Source organism: Aquarana catesbeiana, linkage group LG09 (genome assembly GCF_042186555.1).
Source record: "Aquarana catesbeiana isolate 2022-GZ linkage group LG09, ASM4218655v1, whole genome shotgun sequence".
NCBI lineage: Eukaryota > Metazoa > Chordata > Amphibia > Anura > Ranidae > Aquarana > Aquarana catesbeiana.
This window is the reverse complement of record NC_133332.1, coordinates 100,041,651-100,063,403: the sequence shown is the minus strand read 5'-3', so window position 1 is coordinate 100,063,403 and position 21,753 is coordinate 100,041,651. Positions and strand designations below refer to the sequence as shown.

At 43.0% G+C, this 21,753-nt stretch overlaps 1 protein-coding gene across 1 annotated transcript in view; it reads right to left on the bottom strand.

The window, feature by feature from the left end:
- Positions 1-876: 876 nt before the first annotated feature.
- Positions 877-21,753, bottom strand: part of LOC141107227 (immunoglobulin lambda-1 light chain-like) — a 30,443-nt gene continuing 9,566 nt past the window's right edge. Inside the window, exons 3-5 of the mRNA XM_073597949.1 lie at positions 9,971-10,312; positions 6,432-6,527; positions 877-1,237 (exon numbers count right to left, since the gene is read on the bottom strand). Of these exons, the coding sequence (XP_073454050.1) occupies positions 1,062-1,237; positions 6,432-6,527; positions 9,971-10,312 (614 nt within the window). The 3' untranslated portion in view covers positions 877-1,061. The remainder of the gene's footprint in view (positions 1,238-6,431; positions 6,528-9,970; positions 10,313-21,753) is intronic.

The following is a 21,753-nucleotide window of genomic DNA, read 5'->3' as shown; positions in this document are numbered from 1 at the left end:
TGCTGTGTTTTAGTACTTATTCACTATGCCTATATGCTGCCCAGGTCTTTGCATGGCCATTTTATTTGGGCATTACACAGTTTTAATGGTTGAACACACAGTGGTGTTTCACCTTTCATATTTTATTTAAGTACACAAGTATCCCCCCTTTTTTTTAAATACTACACTATCACCAATTTCTTTTGACTTTTGTGAGCATCCATTCCACAAAGTCCTGACATCCATCTGCTGTTCTCAAAGGCTATTGACCTGACAGTTGACATCTCCAGAAGGCCATCACTCCTGTGAGTCTGCCCCCAGGGTTACATCATTAAATCTGGATGATACCTTTGAGCCCAGTTTGTTGCCTATGACTTGTGCAGCAACACTTTCTGGTGAGTGTATTGGATTAGTGGTAGGATAGTGGGAGAAGGACTTTGTTGGAGTGGTCCAGAGAGACTTATAGATCACTAAGGACTATCACTAGTCAAGAGTGACACTTATATATGAACATTTTCTTTTGTTATTTATTTACATCTCTTTATGATATCATTTTTTGTGTTTTATATATATATATATATATATATATATATATATATATATATATATATATATATAAAATTATCCAAGGGCTGAACCCTTTTGTCTTTTATTGTTTATCAAGGTTTGGGCATATTTTACCTTTAGTGCTAGCAGCTGTTTTTTTTTCTGCAAAGCACCAGCTATTGTTTATCCTTTTTTGGCTGTCCTAAAGTTGCTTGCTACAACAGAGAAAGCCTTACCTTTGCTGCTGCATTTTTTGTTATCTGAAGTAAACAAATTATCCACAATAAGAGTAAGACCCTTTCTGAGAACCTGAGTTTTATTTGACAGATATCAGATCACTACAATCCCCAAGGATAAAAGAAGCCAATAGCATTAACTATATGCGAACTGTGTTGCAAACAAAATGAATGCTTGACTTTGCAATGATAATTTCATAGAAATGCAAATATTAAGCTTTCTAAAAATCAAGAGAACTCAGTTTTTTAAACATAAGCCAAAGAAGAAAAAGTGATGTTAGTTTTCCATCAAGATGAGGTTCAGTTGTGGCAGGGATCCACTTGCTGAAGGTTGAAGGTTGTTGCTTTTCCCATATCTTTGGATTTAGCCAGCTTTCTCCAAATAAGATAGCAGGACAGCACTACTCCATAGATGACACTGCAGGCAAGGAGCACGCTATATGCTACGAAAGCCGTTGAGAGGATCTCTGGATAGTCTAAAGACAAACACCATTTTTGTCAACTTTCTATTATTTTATTAAGTAAACAGCATAGAATCTAAGAAATGGATATCTGCCTAATTTATTGGCCAAATGTACAAAACTCAGGGTCAGCTCTCAAGGTCAGTGAAAGATTTCTGATTATTTGCTCTTCATGGGTTAGTGCAATTTGCTTTTTCTTTATTAAAATAGAACATATGATGGTTTTCTGGCAAATTTCAGGAAAGGCTTTATTGCTCAAGATAACTGACGTCTATAATTAGTTATGCAACATAAAAAAATGATTAAAGCCCAAATGAGCTTTCAGTTTAACCCTTTGCAGCCGTCACCTCCCGAAACTTTAAGGCTGGGTTCAGACTTTTGCGAATTGGATGCGGATCCACCGCAAGCAGCAAATTTAAAGTTATACTTTTCATTTGAAAATAACAAGCTTGTTATACTCACCTCCTCTGTTCAGTGGTTTTACACAGAGCAGCCCTGATCTTCCTCTTCTGGGGTCCCTCTTCGGCGCTTCTGGCCCCTGCCGAGTGCCCCCACAACAAGCAATTTGCTATGGGGGCACCCAATCCGAGCCGCAGATCCGTGTGTCCATTCAGACACGGAGCTGCCGCCTGGTCCCACCTAGGGTTGCCACATCATCCCTTTAATCCAGGACACATATTAATTAAACAGGTTTTGAGGCTGATTTAATGCAGATAAGGCACCAACTGAGTTTAATTACCACCTTAATCAGCCACAGAACCTGTGTAATTAATGTGTGTCCTGTATTAAAGGGATGATGTGGCAACCCTAGTCCCACCCCCTTTCTCTTCTCATTGGCTCACTGACTTTGATTGACAGCAGCAGGAGTCAATAGTGTTCCGCTGTTGTCTCAGCCAATCAGGAGGCAGAGTCCCAGCCAGCTGAGTCTTTCGTGCAACATCTCTGGATTAAGAGGGGGCTCAGGTAAGTATAAGGGTGGCTGAGGGGGGCTGCTGCTGCATTAAGATAAAAAAACCTTCTGCTTTTACAACCACTTTAATGCTCAGCAAGGGGCATGTTAGACCTTTGCAGAGAGACCACTGCTTTCTACCAGAAAGCAAGGGATTTTTCCTTGCAGCATACCAGCATGAGGCAGGCTTTTTCAGTTAGGTGTGGCTACTTTCTAAAGAAATACAAATGCAAGATTTTACACACATTTTGTTTTAATGCAAGTTGAAAGTATTCAGCTGATTTAAATTGAAAGTTCATTCAGACTTTGATGGTGGAGTCAGTTCAAGGAAAACTTGAAGCATTTTAAGCTAAATGACACTTTCAAAGATTTTCAGGCTTCTCTGCATTTTATCATGAAATTAAAATATATTTATTATTTGTAGAAAAATAATAAAACTGTTTTCTTCCTGAATTCAAGCCCATGGTGCTGTGTTTGACCGTTCACAAAGAATTTGCACATTTTACAATCTCTCTGTTTTTAAACAGCTGTTAGTTTGCAAATCATTGAGAAATTCCAACTGTGTAATTTCACCTCCCGGGGGAGTGAAAGGGACAGAGAGAAACTAAATGGAGGAAGAGAAATGAATTATACACTTCCCTCTACAGACATCTGCTGCTCTGGGACAGGGATGAGAGTTGGGAAGTTTTCTGGGGGGTTTTTTTTTAGTTAGTTTTAGATATTTAACCACTCAGGAATATTCATTGTGCTTGTCCCTGGACAACACAGATGTCTCGCTTTGTCCAAAATGACTATTGTTCACTGGAGGAGACTTAACCAGAAATAACAGTGCAGCTGCAAAAGGGCCCACAGGCTACAAGGGTCCCAATAATAACAACGTTTAAAGTCAAACTCTAGGCAAGTATAAAACACACAAATGAATGCAGCATTGTAATTATTAATACGCCATTTAATATATTTTTAATGCCAGCAGTACCTGAATGTGCCTTGGTACCGGAATCTTGCAGCGTTGTACAGCAGAGTGGTATAGAACCTGAATAGCACCACAATCATTTAGGCTGGGTTCACACTATTGCCGCATGCGGCTCACAGCAGGGGTCCGGTGTGTCCCTGTTTACTGTTTCAGGTCCAATTTCAGCCCAAATTTTTAAGCTGAATTCAGACCTGAAATGGACCGAAAGACGCACAGGATGCCTGTGCAAATTCGCCTTGGAGCCGCAGCGGAGATATATGAACATCATTCAACCCAGGTCATCATTTAACCCGGAAGACTGAAGACATTTAGTGGTGGAATAGAAATACTGCTGGCTATAGGTCTTGAAAGTGGGTATTACAGATCTGTATATGGCACCACTGTATGGGTATTGGTGGGACCAGGGGATGCTCCACTGGTTTGATAACTGTCAATGCTAGCCCCTACGTGGGCGCAACTATTGCACATTGGCTACTTGTTAAACATGAATAAAAATTTATTGAAACAGAAAGTGAGTATTGCAGCAAAAGTTATTTTTATTCTAATGAATGCAACGCGTTCTCTGATTGGATAAGGTGGAGAGCATGAAGTCACCTCTACATCTCATCCAATCAGAGAACTCTTTGCATTCATCCAAAAAACGCAAAGCATTCTCTATGGCGCCCATGCTGAGCAGCCAAACTCCTATATTCACAATACATTAGGGCCAGTGGAACCTGAAAGCAAGTGGAGACCACTGGAGTAGCAGTGTCTTCTTTAGTGATTTCCAGCTTCCAGGGGGATTGGCCAGATATGGTATGTTGTATATACCAAGATGGACCAATGTAATAATGTATAAAATACCCATGCCTAGAATTATTCTTTAACCGCTTCTTGTCCGGCGGGATGACGGTCTAGTGGGAGCTTTCTCATCCTGGGTGGGTGTCATATGACGCTGTGCTATGCTGTCCCCTCCAAATAACTCAACACACAGCCATTAATGTCTAATCCGCTGGCAACATAAGTGAGTACACCCCTAAGTGAAAATATCCAAATTGGGCCCAATTAGCCATTTTCCCTCCCGGTGTAATGTGACTCATTAGTGTTACAAGGTCTCAGGTGTGAATGGGGAGCAGGTGTGTAAATTAGGTGTTATCGCTCTCACTCTCTCATACTGGTCACTGGAAGTTCAACATGGCACCTCATGACAAAGAACTCTCTGAGGAGCTGAAAAAAAGAATTGTTGCTCTACATAAAGATGGCCTAGGCTATAAGAAGATTGGCAAGACCCTGAAACTGAGCTGCAACACGGTGGCCAAGACCATACAGTGGTTTAACAGGACAGGTTCCACTCAAAACAGACCTCGCCATGATCGACCAAAGAAGTTGAGTGCACATGCTCAGCGTCATATTTAGAGGTTGTCTTTGGGAAATAGACGTATGAGTGCTGCCAGCATTGCTGCAGAGGTTGAAGGGGTGGGGGGTCAGCCTGTCAGTGCTCAGATCATACGCCCCACGCTACATCAAATTGGTCTGCATGGCTGTCGTCCCAGAAGGAAGCCGCTTCTAAAGATGATGCACAAGAATACCCGTAAACAGTTTGCTGAAGACAAGCAGACTAAGGACATGGATTATTGGAACCATGTCCTGTGGTCTGATGAGACCAAGATAAACTTATTTGGTTCAGAAGGTGACAAACGTGTGTGGCGGCAACCAGGTGGGGGACTGTAGGCAAGTGTGTCTTGCCTACAGTCAAGCATGGTGGTGGGAGTGTCATGGTCTGGAGCTGCGTGAGTGCTGCCGGCACTGGGGAGCTATAATTCATTGAGGGAAGATATAATAAAATATTTTTAAAAATGTGAGATACTGTAAATATACACCATAGTTTGTGGACTACAAATTTCCCACTGGCTAAATACAGGCATACCTCACTTTTAAGTACACAATTATTTACTAAAGCTGGAAAGTGCAAAATCAGGCTCACTTCTGCATAGAAACCAATGACATTCCAGGTTTTATTACCAAAGCTTGATTGAACAATCTGGGGTTAGAAGCTCATTGATTTCTATGCAGAAGTGAGCCTGATTTTGCACTTTCCAGCTTTAGTAAATAAACTCCATTGTGTACTTAAAAGTGGGGTATGCCTGTAATATACACTGATTTGGGTTAGTTTCACCAAAGAAATTAAGCAGAATAAATTTTTTATTTGCAAAATTTTATAACAGAAATTAAGAAAATTGCTTTTTTTTTTCTTCAAAATTTTTGGTCTTTTCTTCGTTTATTTAGCAAAAAGTAAAAAACCCAGTTGTGATTAAATACCATCAAAAGAAAGCTCTATTTGTGTGAAAAAAATTATAACAATTTTATTTGAGTACAGTGTTGTATGACTGTGCGATTGTCATTCAAATTGTGACAGCGCTGAAAGCTATAAATTGGCCTGGACAGGAAGGGGGTGAAAGAGTCCGGTATTGAAGTTGTAAAATAAGTAAGTTCTTCATTGAATTTGAAGATGACCTGACATGACAGAAATATGGAAACTGATATTTCTGACTTTGAAGGTACTAGCTGATGGGCTTAACATCCTGATATGTACATATTTGTTTTGGATCTGTAAATCACTAACTAATAATGGAAGGATACAGATGACAGCAAATAAGCCTCCATTTTTATAAGCATGTCAGCAAGAAGTGTCCATACTTCTCACAAGTCCTTTATAAGTGATAACTAAAGAGGAAAAAATATTTTTGAAGCAAATATATTGATCTCTGTCTACCTGTGAAACAATGTATTGCTCTGCACGTTGAATTGATGATTCTGTGCTCCATGCTTTTTCAATAATCAGTCCACACATTGCAGTAATCCAAAAGAAAAGAAAAAATGTGAACTTTGCAACTTAGAATATGTTCTGGAATCTGTAACACAGGAGTTGATTAACCAGACCGTCTAGTGAATCTGGTGAAATTTCACTCACAATAGAATACCCACCCACGTGCAAAGAAAATAAAAGAGCCTTTTTTGCTTACGGGTCATTACATGATGAACATCAGCAGGGCTTTACCTCATTCACTAAGCTCTAGAGAAAATTCACTTGCAAAATGCAACTTCCCTTCCAAAGTAAACAGTCTGTTTGCCCTTACTAAGTCACCCCCTTAGTATCTGTTAGGACCTCCTTATTGGTACCAAGTTCCAAATGTCTAAGAAAAATATTTCAGAAAATGTTGTTTTGATCAGTACTCGGCATATTCACTAACAAAGCACCTGGTAAGATAAAATAAAAATGCTTGAATAGCATCTGAACAATAATATACCTGCAGCTTGCTTAGATGCCAGTTCCTGTGTCACATTTATCATCAGCTCCGGGGTATGTGTTACTACTTCCAGGATCACATTTGCTGGTTTACACTCTGAAACAAAGCAAGTGTAAATTTAAAATCCTAATTGTGCAACAGTTGTATATGTACAGAATATGGTAGTTATATTTTAGTGTCTATCTGTTTTAACCACTTCCCGCCCGGGCCATAGCAGATGACGGCCGGACGGTGGTTCAGTTATCCTGACTGGGCATCATATGACGTCCAGCAGGATAACATGCCACCGCGCGCCCGCGGGGGCGCGCATCGCGGCGATCGGTGGAGCGGTGTGTCAGTCTGACACACCGCTCCACCGATCTTGGTAAAGAGCCTCCGGCGGAGGCTCTTTACTACGTGATCAGCCGTGTCCAATCACGGCTGATCACGATGTCAATAGGAAGAGCCGTTGATCGGCTTTTCCTCACTTGCGTCTGACAGACGCGAGTAGAGGAGAGCCGATCAGCGGCTCTCCTGGCAGGGGGGGTCTGCGCTCATTGTTTATCAGCGCAGCCCCCCTCTGATGCCCACACTAGATCACCAGGGAAGCCGCCAGGACCACCAGGGAGCCGGGCAACATGTGGATGGCCAGGTATGTACCCCATGGCCATCCACATGTGCCCAATGTGCCCAATCTGTGCCACTCAGTGCCCACAAATGGGCACTGACTGGCACCATTTTAAATCAGGGATGCCCAGCAATGCCACCCATCAATGTGATCAGTGCCACCAATCAGTGTCAACAGTGCCACCCATCTGTGCCACCTATCAGTGCCCATCCATGCCTACCAGTGCCCACCTATCAGTGCCCATCCGTGCCACCTATCAGTGCCACCCATAAGTACCCATCAATGCCACCTTCGAGTGCCCATCAGTGCCGCCTATGAGTGCCCATCGGTGCCACCTATGAGTGCCCATCAGTGCTGCATACCAGTGCCACCTATCAGTGCCCATCAGTGCCGCCTATCAGTGCCCATCATCAGTGCCCGTAAGTGCCACCTCATCAGTGCCACCTCATTTGTGCCACCTCGTCGGTGCCCATCAGTGCCGTCGTATCAGTGCCTGTCAATGCAGCCATATCAGTGCCCGTCATTGAAGAAGAAAACATACTTATTTACAAAAAATGTTAACTGAAACAAAGAAAAACTTTTTTTTTTCAAATTTTTGGTTTTTTTTATTTGTTGCGCAAAAAATAAAAACCGCAGAGGTGATCAAATACCACCAAAATATAGCTCTATTTGTGGGAACAAAATGATAAAAAAATTGTTTGGGTACAGTGTTGCATGACCGCGCAATTGTCATTCAAATTGCGACAGCGCTGAAAGCTAAAAATTGGCCTGGGCGGGAAGGTGTCTAAGTGCCTGGTATTGAAGTGGTTAAAGGAAAAAAGAGTAAAAAAACAATCTCCTCCTGACAATCAATGTACATTTTGGGTACATCAACAAACATTATAGCAGATTCCTACCTTTTATTGCTGAGAAGAAATAGCTCTAGGTTTCACCAGACTGATGGCAGACTAAGGCCTCGTTCATATATTTAAGTACAAAATATAAGTGCAGCACAATCACAATTATAACATAAGACATAAACATAATCCCATAGCTGAAATAACTAATGTAGTATCAAAAGTGTAACAGTACCGAAAATCAGGATTCCACTATAGTGTGATAATCAAAGTGACAGTCCTTAAAAAACCTGCTGAAGAAGCCCGTGAGGAGGGTGTAACACGTATGGGTGGGCGGAGCTGTCACTTTTGTATCAGCGCGGTGAGCTGAATACATGCTTGTTTTACACATATTTATGTGAGTGTTTTTAATCCCTTGATCCAATTTTTTATAAATTTCTAGCAGAGAGCACTACGGTTTCTCCATTTCTATTTTTTGTATACGTATTGATTGAGACACATGAAGTAGATTCAGGGATGCCAATTGAGGAGTGTTCCAGTAACATCCTAGGTGGAGTTCACTGAGGCCTTTGTGACTCTGTGGTGGGGTCATACCTTGGAGGTGAGCAGGCATTTTATCCGGAGGTGGTGGGCACCAAACACATTGGATGTTTTTTAAGGACTGTCACTTTGATTATCACACTACGGTGAAATTCTGATATTGGGGACTGTTACACTATTGATACTACATTAGTTATTTCAGCTATGGGATTATGTTTATATCTTATGTTTTAATTGTGATTGCGCTGCACTTATATTTTGTACTTAAGTTTTGGAAGTTGAGTGGACACACTTTTAGGGTGTTAGCTGCAGTCTTTGCCTTGGTTTTTTGGCAAATGATAATATTGTTCATTATTTGCACATAGATTAGAGTGGTTGTTTGTGCTGATTATACTTCATATATATTCATTCTCGTTCGTATGATGCAATTTAATCTTGTGCCCTCTGCAGATGTCAAATTGGGCCTTATTTACTAAAGCTGGAGCATGCAAAATTGGTGTAGCTCTGCATAGAAACCAATGAGCTTCCAGGTTTTATTGCCAAAGCTTAACTGAGCAAGCTGAATTTCAAAGCTGATTGGCTACCATAAATATGAATGGGACTACCTGCATGCGGATGCACGGAACACCTTTGCATCCAGTGTGGGCAAAGACAGTCCTTCACACATGTGCACATATAGGTACATCCCGTGAATGAGGCCTTAGCTTGGCAGTGATATATACCAAGATGTGCCCAGCAACATGCAGTAGGCAAGGTCAGCTGCCCTCTCTAAAACATAAACATATTTTTTTTACAGTTACTTCATGAAAATGATTGATTAATGCTGGGTTCACACTGTTGCGAAATGGATGCACGTTTCTCCGCATTCAATTCGCATAGCAGGAGATTGTGACTGGAGGCGGTTCACACATCTCCACAGCCGCTCCGGTGCGATATGCACAGGAGCCCTGTGCGTCTTTTTGGTCCATTTCAGGTCCGAATTCAGCCAAAAATTTGGTCTAAAATCACACCTGAACCGGTGAATGGGAATGCACTGGACTCCTGCTGTGAGCCGGAGCGTGCTGCAGTGTGAACCCAGCCTAAAATAGAACTAAAGGCAAGACTTTTTTCATTTTGGATAGAGTAAGGGAGGGTGATAACCCCTGTCAGTTTTTTTGCCAATTATGCCCATTGGGAAGATTCCCCCTTTGCTTCCTGTCCTAAAGCCTGAACAGGAAGTGAGAGGAAATCCCTCCAAAGTAGGGGAATCCCTGGTTGTCCCAAGAGTCACCAAAACCAGTGGGGAAAACCCAAAGTTTGGGATCTTCTTTTCCTTTCACTTTTGGTAAAACAGTAAACAGGACAAGAAGAGGGTTAAATTTCCCTAATAGGGACACAGACAGTAATGAAAACCTGACATATGTTCTAATCTTTCTTTACCCTGCCAAAAAGAAAAAGAAAAAAAAGAAAAACACATTTGCCCTAAATTATACTTTAAATAAATTGTCTGAATACAGACAATAAAAATCAAAATGCCATATTTTCATTTTCAAGGTTTACTTTAATTTGATATGTACCTTTTAAGGAAAATGTGGTTTCCTGTTCAGAGGATGAATGACTCGTGATCTGTACTCCTGATTCATGCTCCACCACACAGGTCATCTGTGAACCCTTCCTCCATAGCTTCACTGGGATTGTGGCTGAAGAAGTCTGATCATAGGAGCGATCTATGTTTTGTACAGCTGGGAAGAGGACAGACTCCAGAGAGTGGGTTTTGTTGTTCAGGAGCCACTTTATTCTTAGAGGTTTGGGAAAATAATCTTTAGCATGGCAGAGAAAAGTTGCTGTATGCTTGTACTGGATTTCCAAAGAAGAAGGCTGAAAAAGTACAATGGAAGGTCTACGAATATCCTGTGTTTCTAGAAAAGAAGTAGACATTCTTAAATTCTTACTTATTCATCTGTGTATATACTTTGTGCTGCTATTTATAACTTAGATCAGTGATACTGAACAATTGGCTTGTAAGAGCCATAATATACAGGACAGCGTTTCAGCAGGTGTTCAGTAACTGTCTGCCAAAACACATTTCCCATAATCATAATGGCATGCAAAGGTTTCATAGCTCCCAACTGTCCCTGATTTGGAGGGACTGTCCCTGATTTGGAGCAATGTCCCTCTGTCCCTCATTTCACCTCATTTGTCCCTCATTTTGGTCTGATCTATATAGTCAGGGCTGTGTTTTGGCCTAGGCCGACTAGGCCTATTCCTAGGGCGGCACTTTGCGGGGGGCGGCAAAAAGGGCTGCCCCCCCGCATGAGAGAAAGCCCCCCCACTCGTCTTGCTGATTCCCGGCTCCCGCTGCCACCTCCCGCACACATGCAGCGCACGGCGGCCGGCTTTCTGTAGCGGCGCCGTGGTGTATGGGCGTGCTTGTCAGAGTAGGGGGGCGTGAGATACACGCCTCCGCCCTCTGACAAGCACGCCCATACACCACGGCGCCGCTACAGAAAGCCGGCCGCCGTGCGCTGCATGTATGCGGGAGGCGGCAGCGGGAGCCGGGAATCAGCAAGACGGGTGGGGGGGGCTTCCTCTCATGCGGGGGGGCGCCGTGTGTCAATCGCGCCCCCATAACCAACAGGTGACAGGTGGAGCCTTAAGCTCCGCCTACCCTCCCCTGCACTGCTTTGCTGCAGTGAATCTTCTCCTCGGCCCTGGGGCTGTGAGGTCAGGAGAAAGAGGAGCATGAGGGAAACCCCCAGGACAGCAGGTACAATGATTTTAAAAAGTATATCAGTGTTATGGGCACTGGCAGCATTTGATGGGCACAGTGGCAGAATTTGATGGGCACAGTGGCAGAATTTGATGGGCACAGTGGCAGAATTTGATGGCGCGGTGGCTGCGTTTGATGGCGCGGTGGCTGCGTTTGATGGCGCGGTGGCTGCGTTTGATGGGCACAGTGGCTGCGTTTGAGGGCACAGTGGCTGCGTTTGATGGGCACAGTGGCTGCGTTTGATGGGCACAGTGGCTGCGTTTGATGGGCACAGTGGCTGCGTTTGAGGGCACAGTGGCTGCGTTTGAGGGCACAGTGGCTGCGTTTGAGGGCACAGTGGCTGCAATTGATGGGGCACAGTGGCTGCAATTGATGGGGCACAGTGGCTGCAATTGATGGGGCACAGTGGCTGCAATTGATGGGGCACAGTGGCTGCAATTGATGGGGCACAGTGGCTGCAATTGATGGGGCACAGTGGCTGCAATTGATGGGCACAGTGGCTGCAATTGATGGGCACAGTGGCTACGTTTGATGGGCACAGTGGCTACGTTTGATGGGGCACAGTGGCTGCGTTTGATGGGCACAGTGGCTACGTTTGATGGGGCACAGTGGCTGCGTTTGATGGGCACAGTGGCTGCAATTGATGGGCACAGTGGCTGCGATTGATGGGCACAGTGGCTACGTTTGATGGGCACAGTGGCTACGTTTGATGGGGCACAGTGGCTGCGTTTGATGGGCACAGTGGCTGCAATTGATGGGCACAGTGGCTGCGATTGATGGGCACAGTGGCTGCGATTGATGGGCACAGTGGCAGCATTTGATGGCGCGGTGGCTGCATTTGATGGGCGCGGTGGCTGCATTTGATGGGCACGGTGGCTGCATTTGATGGGCACAGTGGCTACGTTTGATGGGGCACAGTGGCTGCGTTTGATGGGGCACAGTGGCTGCGTTTGATGGGGCACAGTGGCTGCGTTTGATGGGGCACAGTGGCTGCGTTTGATGGGGCACAGTGGCTGCGTTTGATGGGGCACAGTGGCTGCTTTTGATGGGGCACAGTGGCTGCGTTTGATGGGGCACAGTGGCTGCATTTGATGGGGCACAGTGGCTGCGTTTGATGGGGCACAGTGGCTGCAATTGATGGGCACAGTGGCTGCGTTTGATGGCACAGTGGCTACGTTTGATAGCACAGTGGCAGCATTTGATGGGCACAGTGGCTGCGTTTGATGGGTACAGTGGCTGCGTTTGATGGGCACAGTGAGACCCCCCCCGTGATAGCATTAAAACTCAGCAGCTAAAAATACTGTAGCTACTGACTTTTAATATTAGGACACTTACCTGTCCAGGGATTCAGCGATGTCGACACCTCAGCCGATTTTCGGATTGGCTCTCGTTTTTTGCCACTATCATTCATGGTAAGGGAAACCGACCGGTTCCCTACTGCACATGTGCGAAGCGCGTTGCACTTTCTGAATGGCCCAGTGGAGGAAGGAGGAGGGGGGGCAAACTTCAGAGGGGACAGCGCAGTTTTCCAGAAGTGGGGAAGGGTACCTGTCAGAAACAGGTACCCGTTCCCCCCTGAAAGGTGCCAAATGAGCCTAAAGAGGAAGGGGTGTTGTTTACAGATGATAAGGTGGGTCTTAAACAGGAAGGGGTGTGGCCTCGGCAGGATGGGGTGGGTCGTATTTAAATTAGGGGGGTGCATGCGTTTAGTCAGGCCTAGGGCAGCACAAAACCTAAATACACCACTGTATATAGTTGTATATAAAATGCACTTTTTATCTTTCAAAAAGTGTTTCCCAGTGCTAAACCTTTCATCCAATTTCTAAATTGCTGCATTTGTACATTTTAAAAGCCAATATAAAGGAATAATAGTGGTAAAAAAGTCCTTGTGTTTTTAATTAACCTTTTTTTTTGGGTTAATTCTTCTTTAAAGGGGTGTGGCAGGGGGCGTATCCTATGCCTATATACATTTGTTAGTAGGTGTCCCTCATTCCCATCTCAAAATGTTGGGAGGTATGGTTGAATCATTTAAAGTGGTTGTAAACCTTTACATATACCCAGTGAGGTGACTAGCCTCAGGTGATTCACAGAGCTGAAACAAATCCTTCTGCATAAGTTGTACCTCTTTATCTGCTAAGCTCCCTTCTCCATGGCTGTTCAAAGTCCAGAATTTACACAGCATTTGTGAGTTTGAGAAGGTTTTGGTAGATCTGCTGTAAAAAGGCCTGCATTCTTTCCTAAATGTACACCTGCTATGTGTTGGAGGAGGGCGGGGCCATCTCCCAGGATTTTCTGGTGTCTGCATAGATGTTAGAAATTACTTATGCATAGCAGAGGAATGAGAGAGGAGACAGAAATCGCACTTGTGTGCTTTAGATGGAGTTAAGTATATGCTTTGTTCATTTTTTATTTAAGAGGTTTAAAACCACTCTAATGCCGCGTACAGACGATCGGAATTTCCGATAACAAATGTTCGATGTGAGCTTGTTGTCGGAAATTCCGACCGTGTGTAGGTTCCATCGGACATTTTTGGTGGAATTTCCAACAAACAAAATTTGAGATCTGGTTCTCAAATTTTCCGACAACAAAATCCATTACCATAAATTTCGAGCGTGTGTAGACAATTCCGATGCACAAAATTCTACGCATGCTCTGAATCAAGTACGAGACGGAAGCGCTCGGTCTGGTAAAACTAGCGTTCGTAATGGAGATAGCACATTCGTCACGCTGTAAAGTTTTTAATCTTTTAATGCAGCGCATTCTCTTCTTCTTTATAATGCTAGAATAATGAAGTTGTTTTGCTGCTGATATTCACACAGAGTTCTGACAAACTGATTTCTTTATTATTTCTCGTGATCTCGTGAATAATCCTTTTTTTTTTTTTTGCCAGACCTCCAGAATAATGTTTTTTTATAATGATTTACTTTTTTATTTTTTTTTTTATCAAGATCTCCTGATTTTTTTTTATAGTGATCTCCATAATATTTTTGTTAGTTTTGTGTGTCAAGTTACCACAACACCATTATTATCTTATATTTTTTAACCTCAAAGAGATTGGTTGGTGTTGGTGTCCCTTGTTAATTTGACATTGTCTTTTTGAAATGTACCTGCCTACTCACAAACAAACTGTCCTTTTTGAACTAAAACACATAGCCAAGTATTTGTGAAAATAAAATAGGCATTTATTAGGGGTCATAACAAAATAAAGAGGAAGGCAACGCTGGATAAACTGGTGAAATTGGTGAAGCCTTTGTACCCCAGGACAGACTTCAATTATTTGACAGGCAAAATTGGTAGCCTGAGGAGTCCATTTAATAGGGAGCACAATATGGTCCAGGACTCTGATAGATCGGGAGCAGCAGCAGATGACATGTATGTCCTGAGGCTGTGGTCTTACAACAGCCTGTGTCTTTTGTCAGAACAGACTGAACCCAGGCCATCACTCTCTTGTCTTCCTTCAACGCTTGCTTCCATGTTTGCTTCCACGCTTGCTTCCGGGCTGTGGCTCTGGTGTTGGAGTTGTGGCAGGGGGTGGAGGAGGAGGAGGATGGTCCAACCCACACAGGTGGAGTTTGCTTGTGAGTTTGCCCCTCAACCCCTTATTTAGGGCCAAATAGATCACTTCCTCACAAAAGAGGCATTGGCCCACCTCCATTTCCTGCATTTTGCTGGCTACCATGCAGGCATAGGCCTCTTGAAGATTGGGGGTGGTTCTGAGAGCCGCAGTAGCCTCCTGAATAAAAGAAAGCGCTGACTCCTACATGTTCCTCCCCTTCCTGGTACTTTTTGTTGGAAGGCGGAGGGGAGGAACCTGGGATTCAGTCAGGCTAGGGGAACTGAAGAAGCCACCTCCTGGCTGCCACTTTCCCCCGCCACCTCCTGGCTGCCACTTTCCACAGCCTCCTCCTGGCTGAGGCTTTCCTGTGTATGAAAATGGGACATAGTTTTAGTTTATTGTTCATCAATCAAACACAATTTTGAGAAATATGTTAAACAATGCTATAACTGACTCAAGTTGGGCTCCTCCACATCTTCTTCCTGGGTGGAAGGCCCAGTTTGGACTTCTGAAGCCTCATCTGAGGTGGAAGAAAGAGGGAAGGAAGTGTGGAAGGAAGGTTTGAGAGTGATGGCCTGATTTCAGTCTGGTCTGACAGAAATCGCAGTCTATCGTAGTACCAGAGCCTGGGGACATAAACGTTATCTGCTGCTGCTCCTGATCTCATGGAATCCTGCACCTTCTTGCGCTCCCTATTATTTTTGCTCCTCAGGCCACCAATTTTGGCCTTCAAATAGTTAATGTTGCTGACTGCCTCTTTCTTTTATTAGTATAAAAGGGGTGTTTTACCTGCCACAGAAAGGGCAGCTCTCTGTACATATCAATGAATTGGGGGAGGAAGTCATGATCATTGAATCGATCCATTTTATCTGCAAGACACAACACAAGACAAACCCTAATGTCAGGCTAAACTCTCTTAATTTTGTCCCAATATAGCCCTCAATCTATAAGAAGTATAGACCACTGATGCCCCAAGTTCAAATTGTACCTTCATTATGACGATCAGCGCTTACGCTACTTCGTCCTCCGCTCACAGATCGTACCTATGAAGCACGCGTGTTACGCTTTATATACACTGTGCATGCATGAAACTCCGCCCGCCCCTGACCTTCTTTCTAGTATATTTCCCGCCCCTTCTCTTTCGGCGCAGTGGGAGAGCACATGGCGAGGAAAGAGCAGGTGCATGCAGAGGAGAGCAGCAACGAGGAGGATGACGAAAGCCCGGAGCCACAAACATCCCAATCCAGGAGATTTAAGGCCTGAAATATGTCCTTTGCAGAGATGGTGGAGATGGTGGACCTTTTGAAGAGGGCCGATTATTATGGGAAATATGGACCGTACAAAAACCCAAATGTGAGAAAGGCCAAGATCATGGCTAAAGTTGTGAAAAGTCTGCAAAAGAATTTTGGGGTACGGCGATTCAAGCATCAACTGAGGAAACAATGATCAGACCTCAAATTGAGGAAGCAGGATCAGTAAAGAAGAATCAAGAGAGTGCTGCAAAAAAGTAAGTATTTTGTCGTGTGTTCCTATTATTATGTTCGTGCTGCACCATGTGCTTTACATGTTTTGTGTTGTACAGTTTAAAATGGCAACGTTCAGGTTCGTGGGCGCAGTAATCGTTCGTAGTAAACATCGTTCATTCGCTCACTAATATGATGTTTTTGGCAGATACAGGTTAACTACATTTGTTCATGCCTATTTGTATTAAAAGAAGTCTATTACATTGTTGTCTAGATAGGTTTGTAACTAGAATGAAATGCAAACTTGATTCAGTGTAAGGAGAGGACACTCAGCTGTTTACACATCTGGACGCAGGAGCACTAGTGTGGGACACCAGAGCAAACTTTTTAGGGTGTCCCACACAGGTGCTCCAGTGGATACTAGGGGTCTCTACATGTGTGAAAGTTGCACAAAACAGGTAATTATTCCAGCTTTAGAAAGGGAAAAAAAAATTATGTTTTCAGCTTGGAACTCTGCCAAAACAGACAATTGTACGTCACTTCCAAGCAATGTTTCATATTCCTATTTCTGGCCTCAAATATCTGTGTGCTAAGTATACCTATTTTCTATTTTCACATAGGGGAGAAAAGAATCAGGACATCTGAGGTCACTAGGGACCCCCAACCTCCTAAAGAAGAGGAACTCACAACACCACAACCTCAGGATGTGGAGAGGTTCATGAAGTGGGCGAAATAGTGACCACAACAGGTGAGTGTCTGAGACCACAGCTTCAGGTAATAGATGTATGCCTGCATATTTATAATACATGGTGTGTTTTTTTTATTTCAGGTGATGTGGATGTTGTGGAAGAAGAATCTCATTTCACAAGTGCAAGTGCACACGCCCTCATCGGGGAGATCATGGTGTGCAATCGTGATTTACAGAAGATCAAGGAAGACATCAATGATGGGGAAAAAAGACTCAAAAACATCATTGATGTTTTAGGCAGAATCTAAAACACCCCAAAATTATTCAAGTTTGTATTTTTCTGATTTTCTCAAATTTTTAAAATTTTTTAGAAAGCCAATTTTGAAGATGCACACAGTGTGTCAACATGTGCTATCTGCCATCTCGGGATATCAAGGTATGCGTTTTGTGGGTGCAACCCCTTCCTCGCAACTAAAGTAGATGAGAGGAAGGGGTTGCACCCCAAAACACGTCTATTGATCCCGCATGATGGGAGCTAGCACATGTTGACATTAGGCATGGGATCAGGAGGGAAATCCCCATTTTGACTTCATTGCCTTCATTCTGATGAAGGCAATATCAACACAGTTTGGACATACTAATGTCTGATATTGCCTTCACTTTGTCATAGTTGAACTTTGTAAGTTCCCGAGTTGTGTATGTTTATGGTTTTAAACATGCCTGTTTAACACAAAAAAAGGCTATTTGTACTGTCAAACCTAAAAATGTTATACAACAAATATGTTGGTTTGTTCAAAAACCCTTTTCTAACGCACATGTGAATCTGCTTTGAGTAAATTGTTTTCTACTCAACAAAGTGTAGCTTCTTCTTTCAATGCTCAATACCAGTTTTTGTAGTAATTTGGAGTTTACAGTGACAATGGGGATTATTTACTAAAGGCAAACCCACTTTGCACTACAAGTGCACTTTCAGTGCTGTTTCTGTGGACTTTCAAGTGCACTTGCAGTGCACTTGTAGTGCAAAGTGGATTTGCCTTTAGTAAATAACCCCCACAGTGCTCTAAAATTTGACCCAATCAGGCCATTTTGGGGACTCAAAACAATTAATTCATGGTGCTGAAAAGGATGTGTTTTTAATGCATTACATACATTAACAACAAAAGCATTGTGTGTGTGTAGCAGACCCACAACATAATAGTTAGCTGAAGAAGAGATTGTCACCTCATGTATCAACTAAATTACGTTTGCACTATTTAAGAAAATGGGCAAAAAGAAAACCCCTTTGGAGAACCTAGGAGACAGCTAAAAGAAACACAAGCAGTAAATCAAATGAAATATTATATAAATATATATTTAATTTTAACAAACAAATTTATTTTAAAAATGTTTATCAAACATTTGCTGGCATATCAATGGCCCCCCTATCCGCAAAGTATTCCATATATTTTTGATGGACCTCGCGGGTGCTTTGGGGGGCAAGCTTCAAGCGCCATCAGGGTTGTTGTTTGTTCTAGAAATCCGGCCTCAGGCCCAACTGAGGCCACATAGTTTATTTGAATTTAAGGACAAAAAAAAACATTTGTACACATTTGGAACACAAACACATGTTTAGAGGGTGTTTAGGGTAAAGCACTACAATGTAGCTGACAAAATACAATGTTAAGTGACTAGGCTAGGTGTGTATGGGCCCAGGATAGCATGCTGGGGAGGTTAGTGAAGGTAAATATGCATGAAGGACAAAAAAGGAGGATAAAGAGGACATTCACAGCATATTACAATCATGGTAATTATGGAATGATGAAAGAAATATAATACATTAGCAAACATTAAATACATAGAATGTGATGTTAAAGGAGAAAACTTACCCTAATCTAGTCCTTCTGCAGGACCTGTATGATGGCAGAACGGGTCTCTGGAGTAATGATCCCCAGAGCTTGGCGGAGATGCCTGTCGAGAACTCGATGTCCTGCAGACTTCTCCCCATCGCCAAGTACCGCAAGGTGGCAACAAACCTCTGCTCGGAAGTGATGGCTTGCCGCATGCAGGTGTCCTGCTTTGTAATATAAGGGGACAGCAAAACCAACAAACGGTGAAAAACGGGATCCGTCATCCAGAGATAATTCCTGAAATCATCAGGATTATTCTCCTGGATCTCCCGCAACAAAGGCATGTGAGAGAATTGGTCACGCTGGAACAACCAATTCTTTGTCCGTGAACTCCGCCCCGCCCTGTTCATGGACTGGACTTGGGTCAAAGTAAGAACCCCAACACCAAGCCCCCGCATAGCACGAACTCTATGACGAGTACGTAACCGCAGCATGGCTTCAAAATGGTCGGCTGGTCATAACGAACTAACAGAATGCACTGAAAATCAGAAAGAACCTGAGAAAAATGAGCTGAAAATCAGGAAAGAGCAGACAAGAATGCACTGAAAATAAAATACGTACTAGAAATAGCATGCCCCAAAAACCAGATGCGAACTGACTACACGCACTGAAAACCAGATACGAACCCACAAGCACAAACTCAAGAGCAGTAACGATCGGAAAAGCACAAGGCTGAAAAGCGCAAATTGTCTCTCACCAAACTTCTACTAACACGAGATTAGCAGAAGGAGCCCAAAGGGTGGCGCACTGGCTATTGAACTTCCTTTTTCTAGTTCCGTCGTCCGTGTTGTACGTCAGCACGCTCTAGCCGATCAGAATTTCTGAAAACATTTGTGCGACCGTGTGTATGCAAGACAAGTTTCAGCCAACATCTGTCGGAAATAAATTCATGGTTTGGTTGTCGGAAATTCCAATCGTCTGTATGCGGCATTAGGGATTTATTTGGCTTGATGTTGTTTGTCTCTATTACCATAATTGTTGACGCTGCTGCCCTTAACACAGACTTAAAAGTACTATATTTTCATATTCACTGGGACTTGTTAACTACTTGCCGACCACCCGCCACAGTACAATTGTACAATTGTACTGCAGCAGGTTGATACGGCTGTGCGAACCGCCGTCATTGTAAGTTGGCCACTTTAAGAGTTTTTGGAGGCGTGCACACGCCCCCGATGCGACGCTAGAGCCGATGCACATGGCCGTGGCCACGATGTCCACCAGCCACCCACAATCGCTCCACAGAGAGTCAGAACGTGGATCTGTCAATGTAAACAGACAGATCCCCGTTCTGACAGCAGAGTAGAGAGAGATCTGCTGTTCCTAATGATTAGGAACAGTGATCTCTCTTCTCCTCCAGTCAGTCCCATCCCCCCACAGTTAGAAACACCTCCCAGGGAACACATTTGACCCCTTGATCACCCCTAGTGTTAACCCCTTCCCTGCCAGTGAGATTTCAGTGATCAGTGCACTTTTATAGCACTGATCAATGTATAAATGTGAATGGTCCCAAAAAAGTGTCAAAAGCGTCTGATTTGTCCACCGCAATGTCGCAGTCTCGCTAAAAATCGCTGTTCACTGCTATTACTAGTAAAAAATAATAAAAATGCCATAAATTTATCCCCTATTTTGTAGACGCTATAACTTTTGTGCAAACCAATCAATATACGCTTAATGTGATCTTTTTTACCAAAAATAGGTAATAGAATATATATTGCCCTAAACTGATGAAGAAATGTGTTTTTTTACATTTTTTTTAGATATTTATTATAGCAAAAAGTAGAAAATATTGTTTTTTTTCCAAAATTGTTGGCCTTTTTTGTTTATAGCACAAAAAATAAAAACTGCAGAGGTGATCAAATACCACTAAAGGAAAGCTCTATTTGTGGGGAAAAAGGACACAAATTTTGTTTGGGTACAGCGTTGCACGACTGCGCAATTGTCAGTTAAAGCGATGCAGTGCCATAGCGCAAAAAATGGCCTGGTCATTAAGGGGGAAAATCTTCTGGTCCTTCAGTGGTTAAACACATGTCTAATATAGGTGCCAGCACACTGTTACTGTAGAACCAATATATAATGGAGAGCAGATGTTGCTATCCACTTTCCATTATACTTCCCTCAGATATGCCCACCATAGCTCACATTTTATGGCCCAATCTGTGATACCCCACAGAGCTCTCTCTGCTTAAAGCGTATTCCTACTTTTGTAGTCAAATTTGAGAATACCCGACTATATATTTGTTATGCGTTCCTATTCACACAGTATACCAAAAAAGTATTTTTAAAAAATTCCTTTCCTTTCAGAAGTTTCTAAGGAGATAGTCTCAGAAAGGCTGAGCCTTGAGACTGAGCTATCCCTCATTAATATACAACGCAGGAGAGCAGTTTTTACATTTTTAAGCCTTTGTTAGGACACGACAGACCGTGTTCAAATATAGTATACAGCCGATAATTAAAACAACGTAAAAACAATACAGCCAGGGTTAATTATTTTAAACATTATTCCACAGCCCCTCCTAAGCATTACAATGGAGGGAGAGCATGTAAGGATTTTTAAGCAAGTAAAAGACACTTAAAAAGGTACCCAGTAATTTTCAAATATTTTGTAAATTATGGTAAATTAATGGGAACATGTAGCGAATATAAAGTAGGTGTTATCCCAATTTGGCTGCAAATGTGGAAATACATTTTAGGGCAATAGAGATAGCTCCATGGTTAGAGCAGATCTGGCCATGTAACTTCCCTCCCACTGATTTCTATTTCCCTCCATAAGCTTGAAACTTCCAAAGCCAGCACATTTCGTGCAACACTTTACTGCATTTTATAAATGTACAGTAGTTTTTTTTTTCTTTATAACAGCCATGCCACTGCTTTTTAAATGGACACCCTTGTGGTAATAAATGTATCTCCTTTGATCAGTGGTACTAGCCAGCCAGCCACACCAGGAAAACAGTCATGACATGACAGAAGGACATGTTTACAATGTATAACTCACGGCCT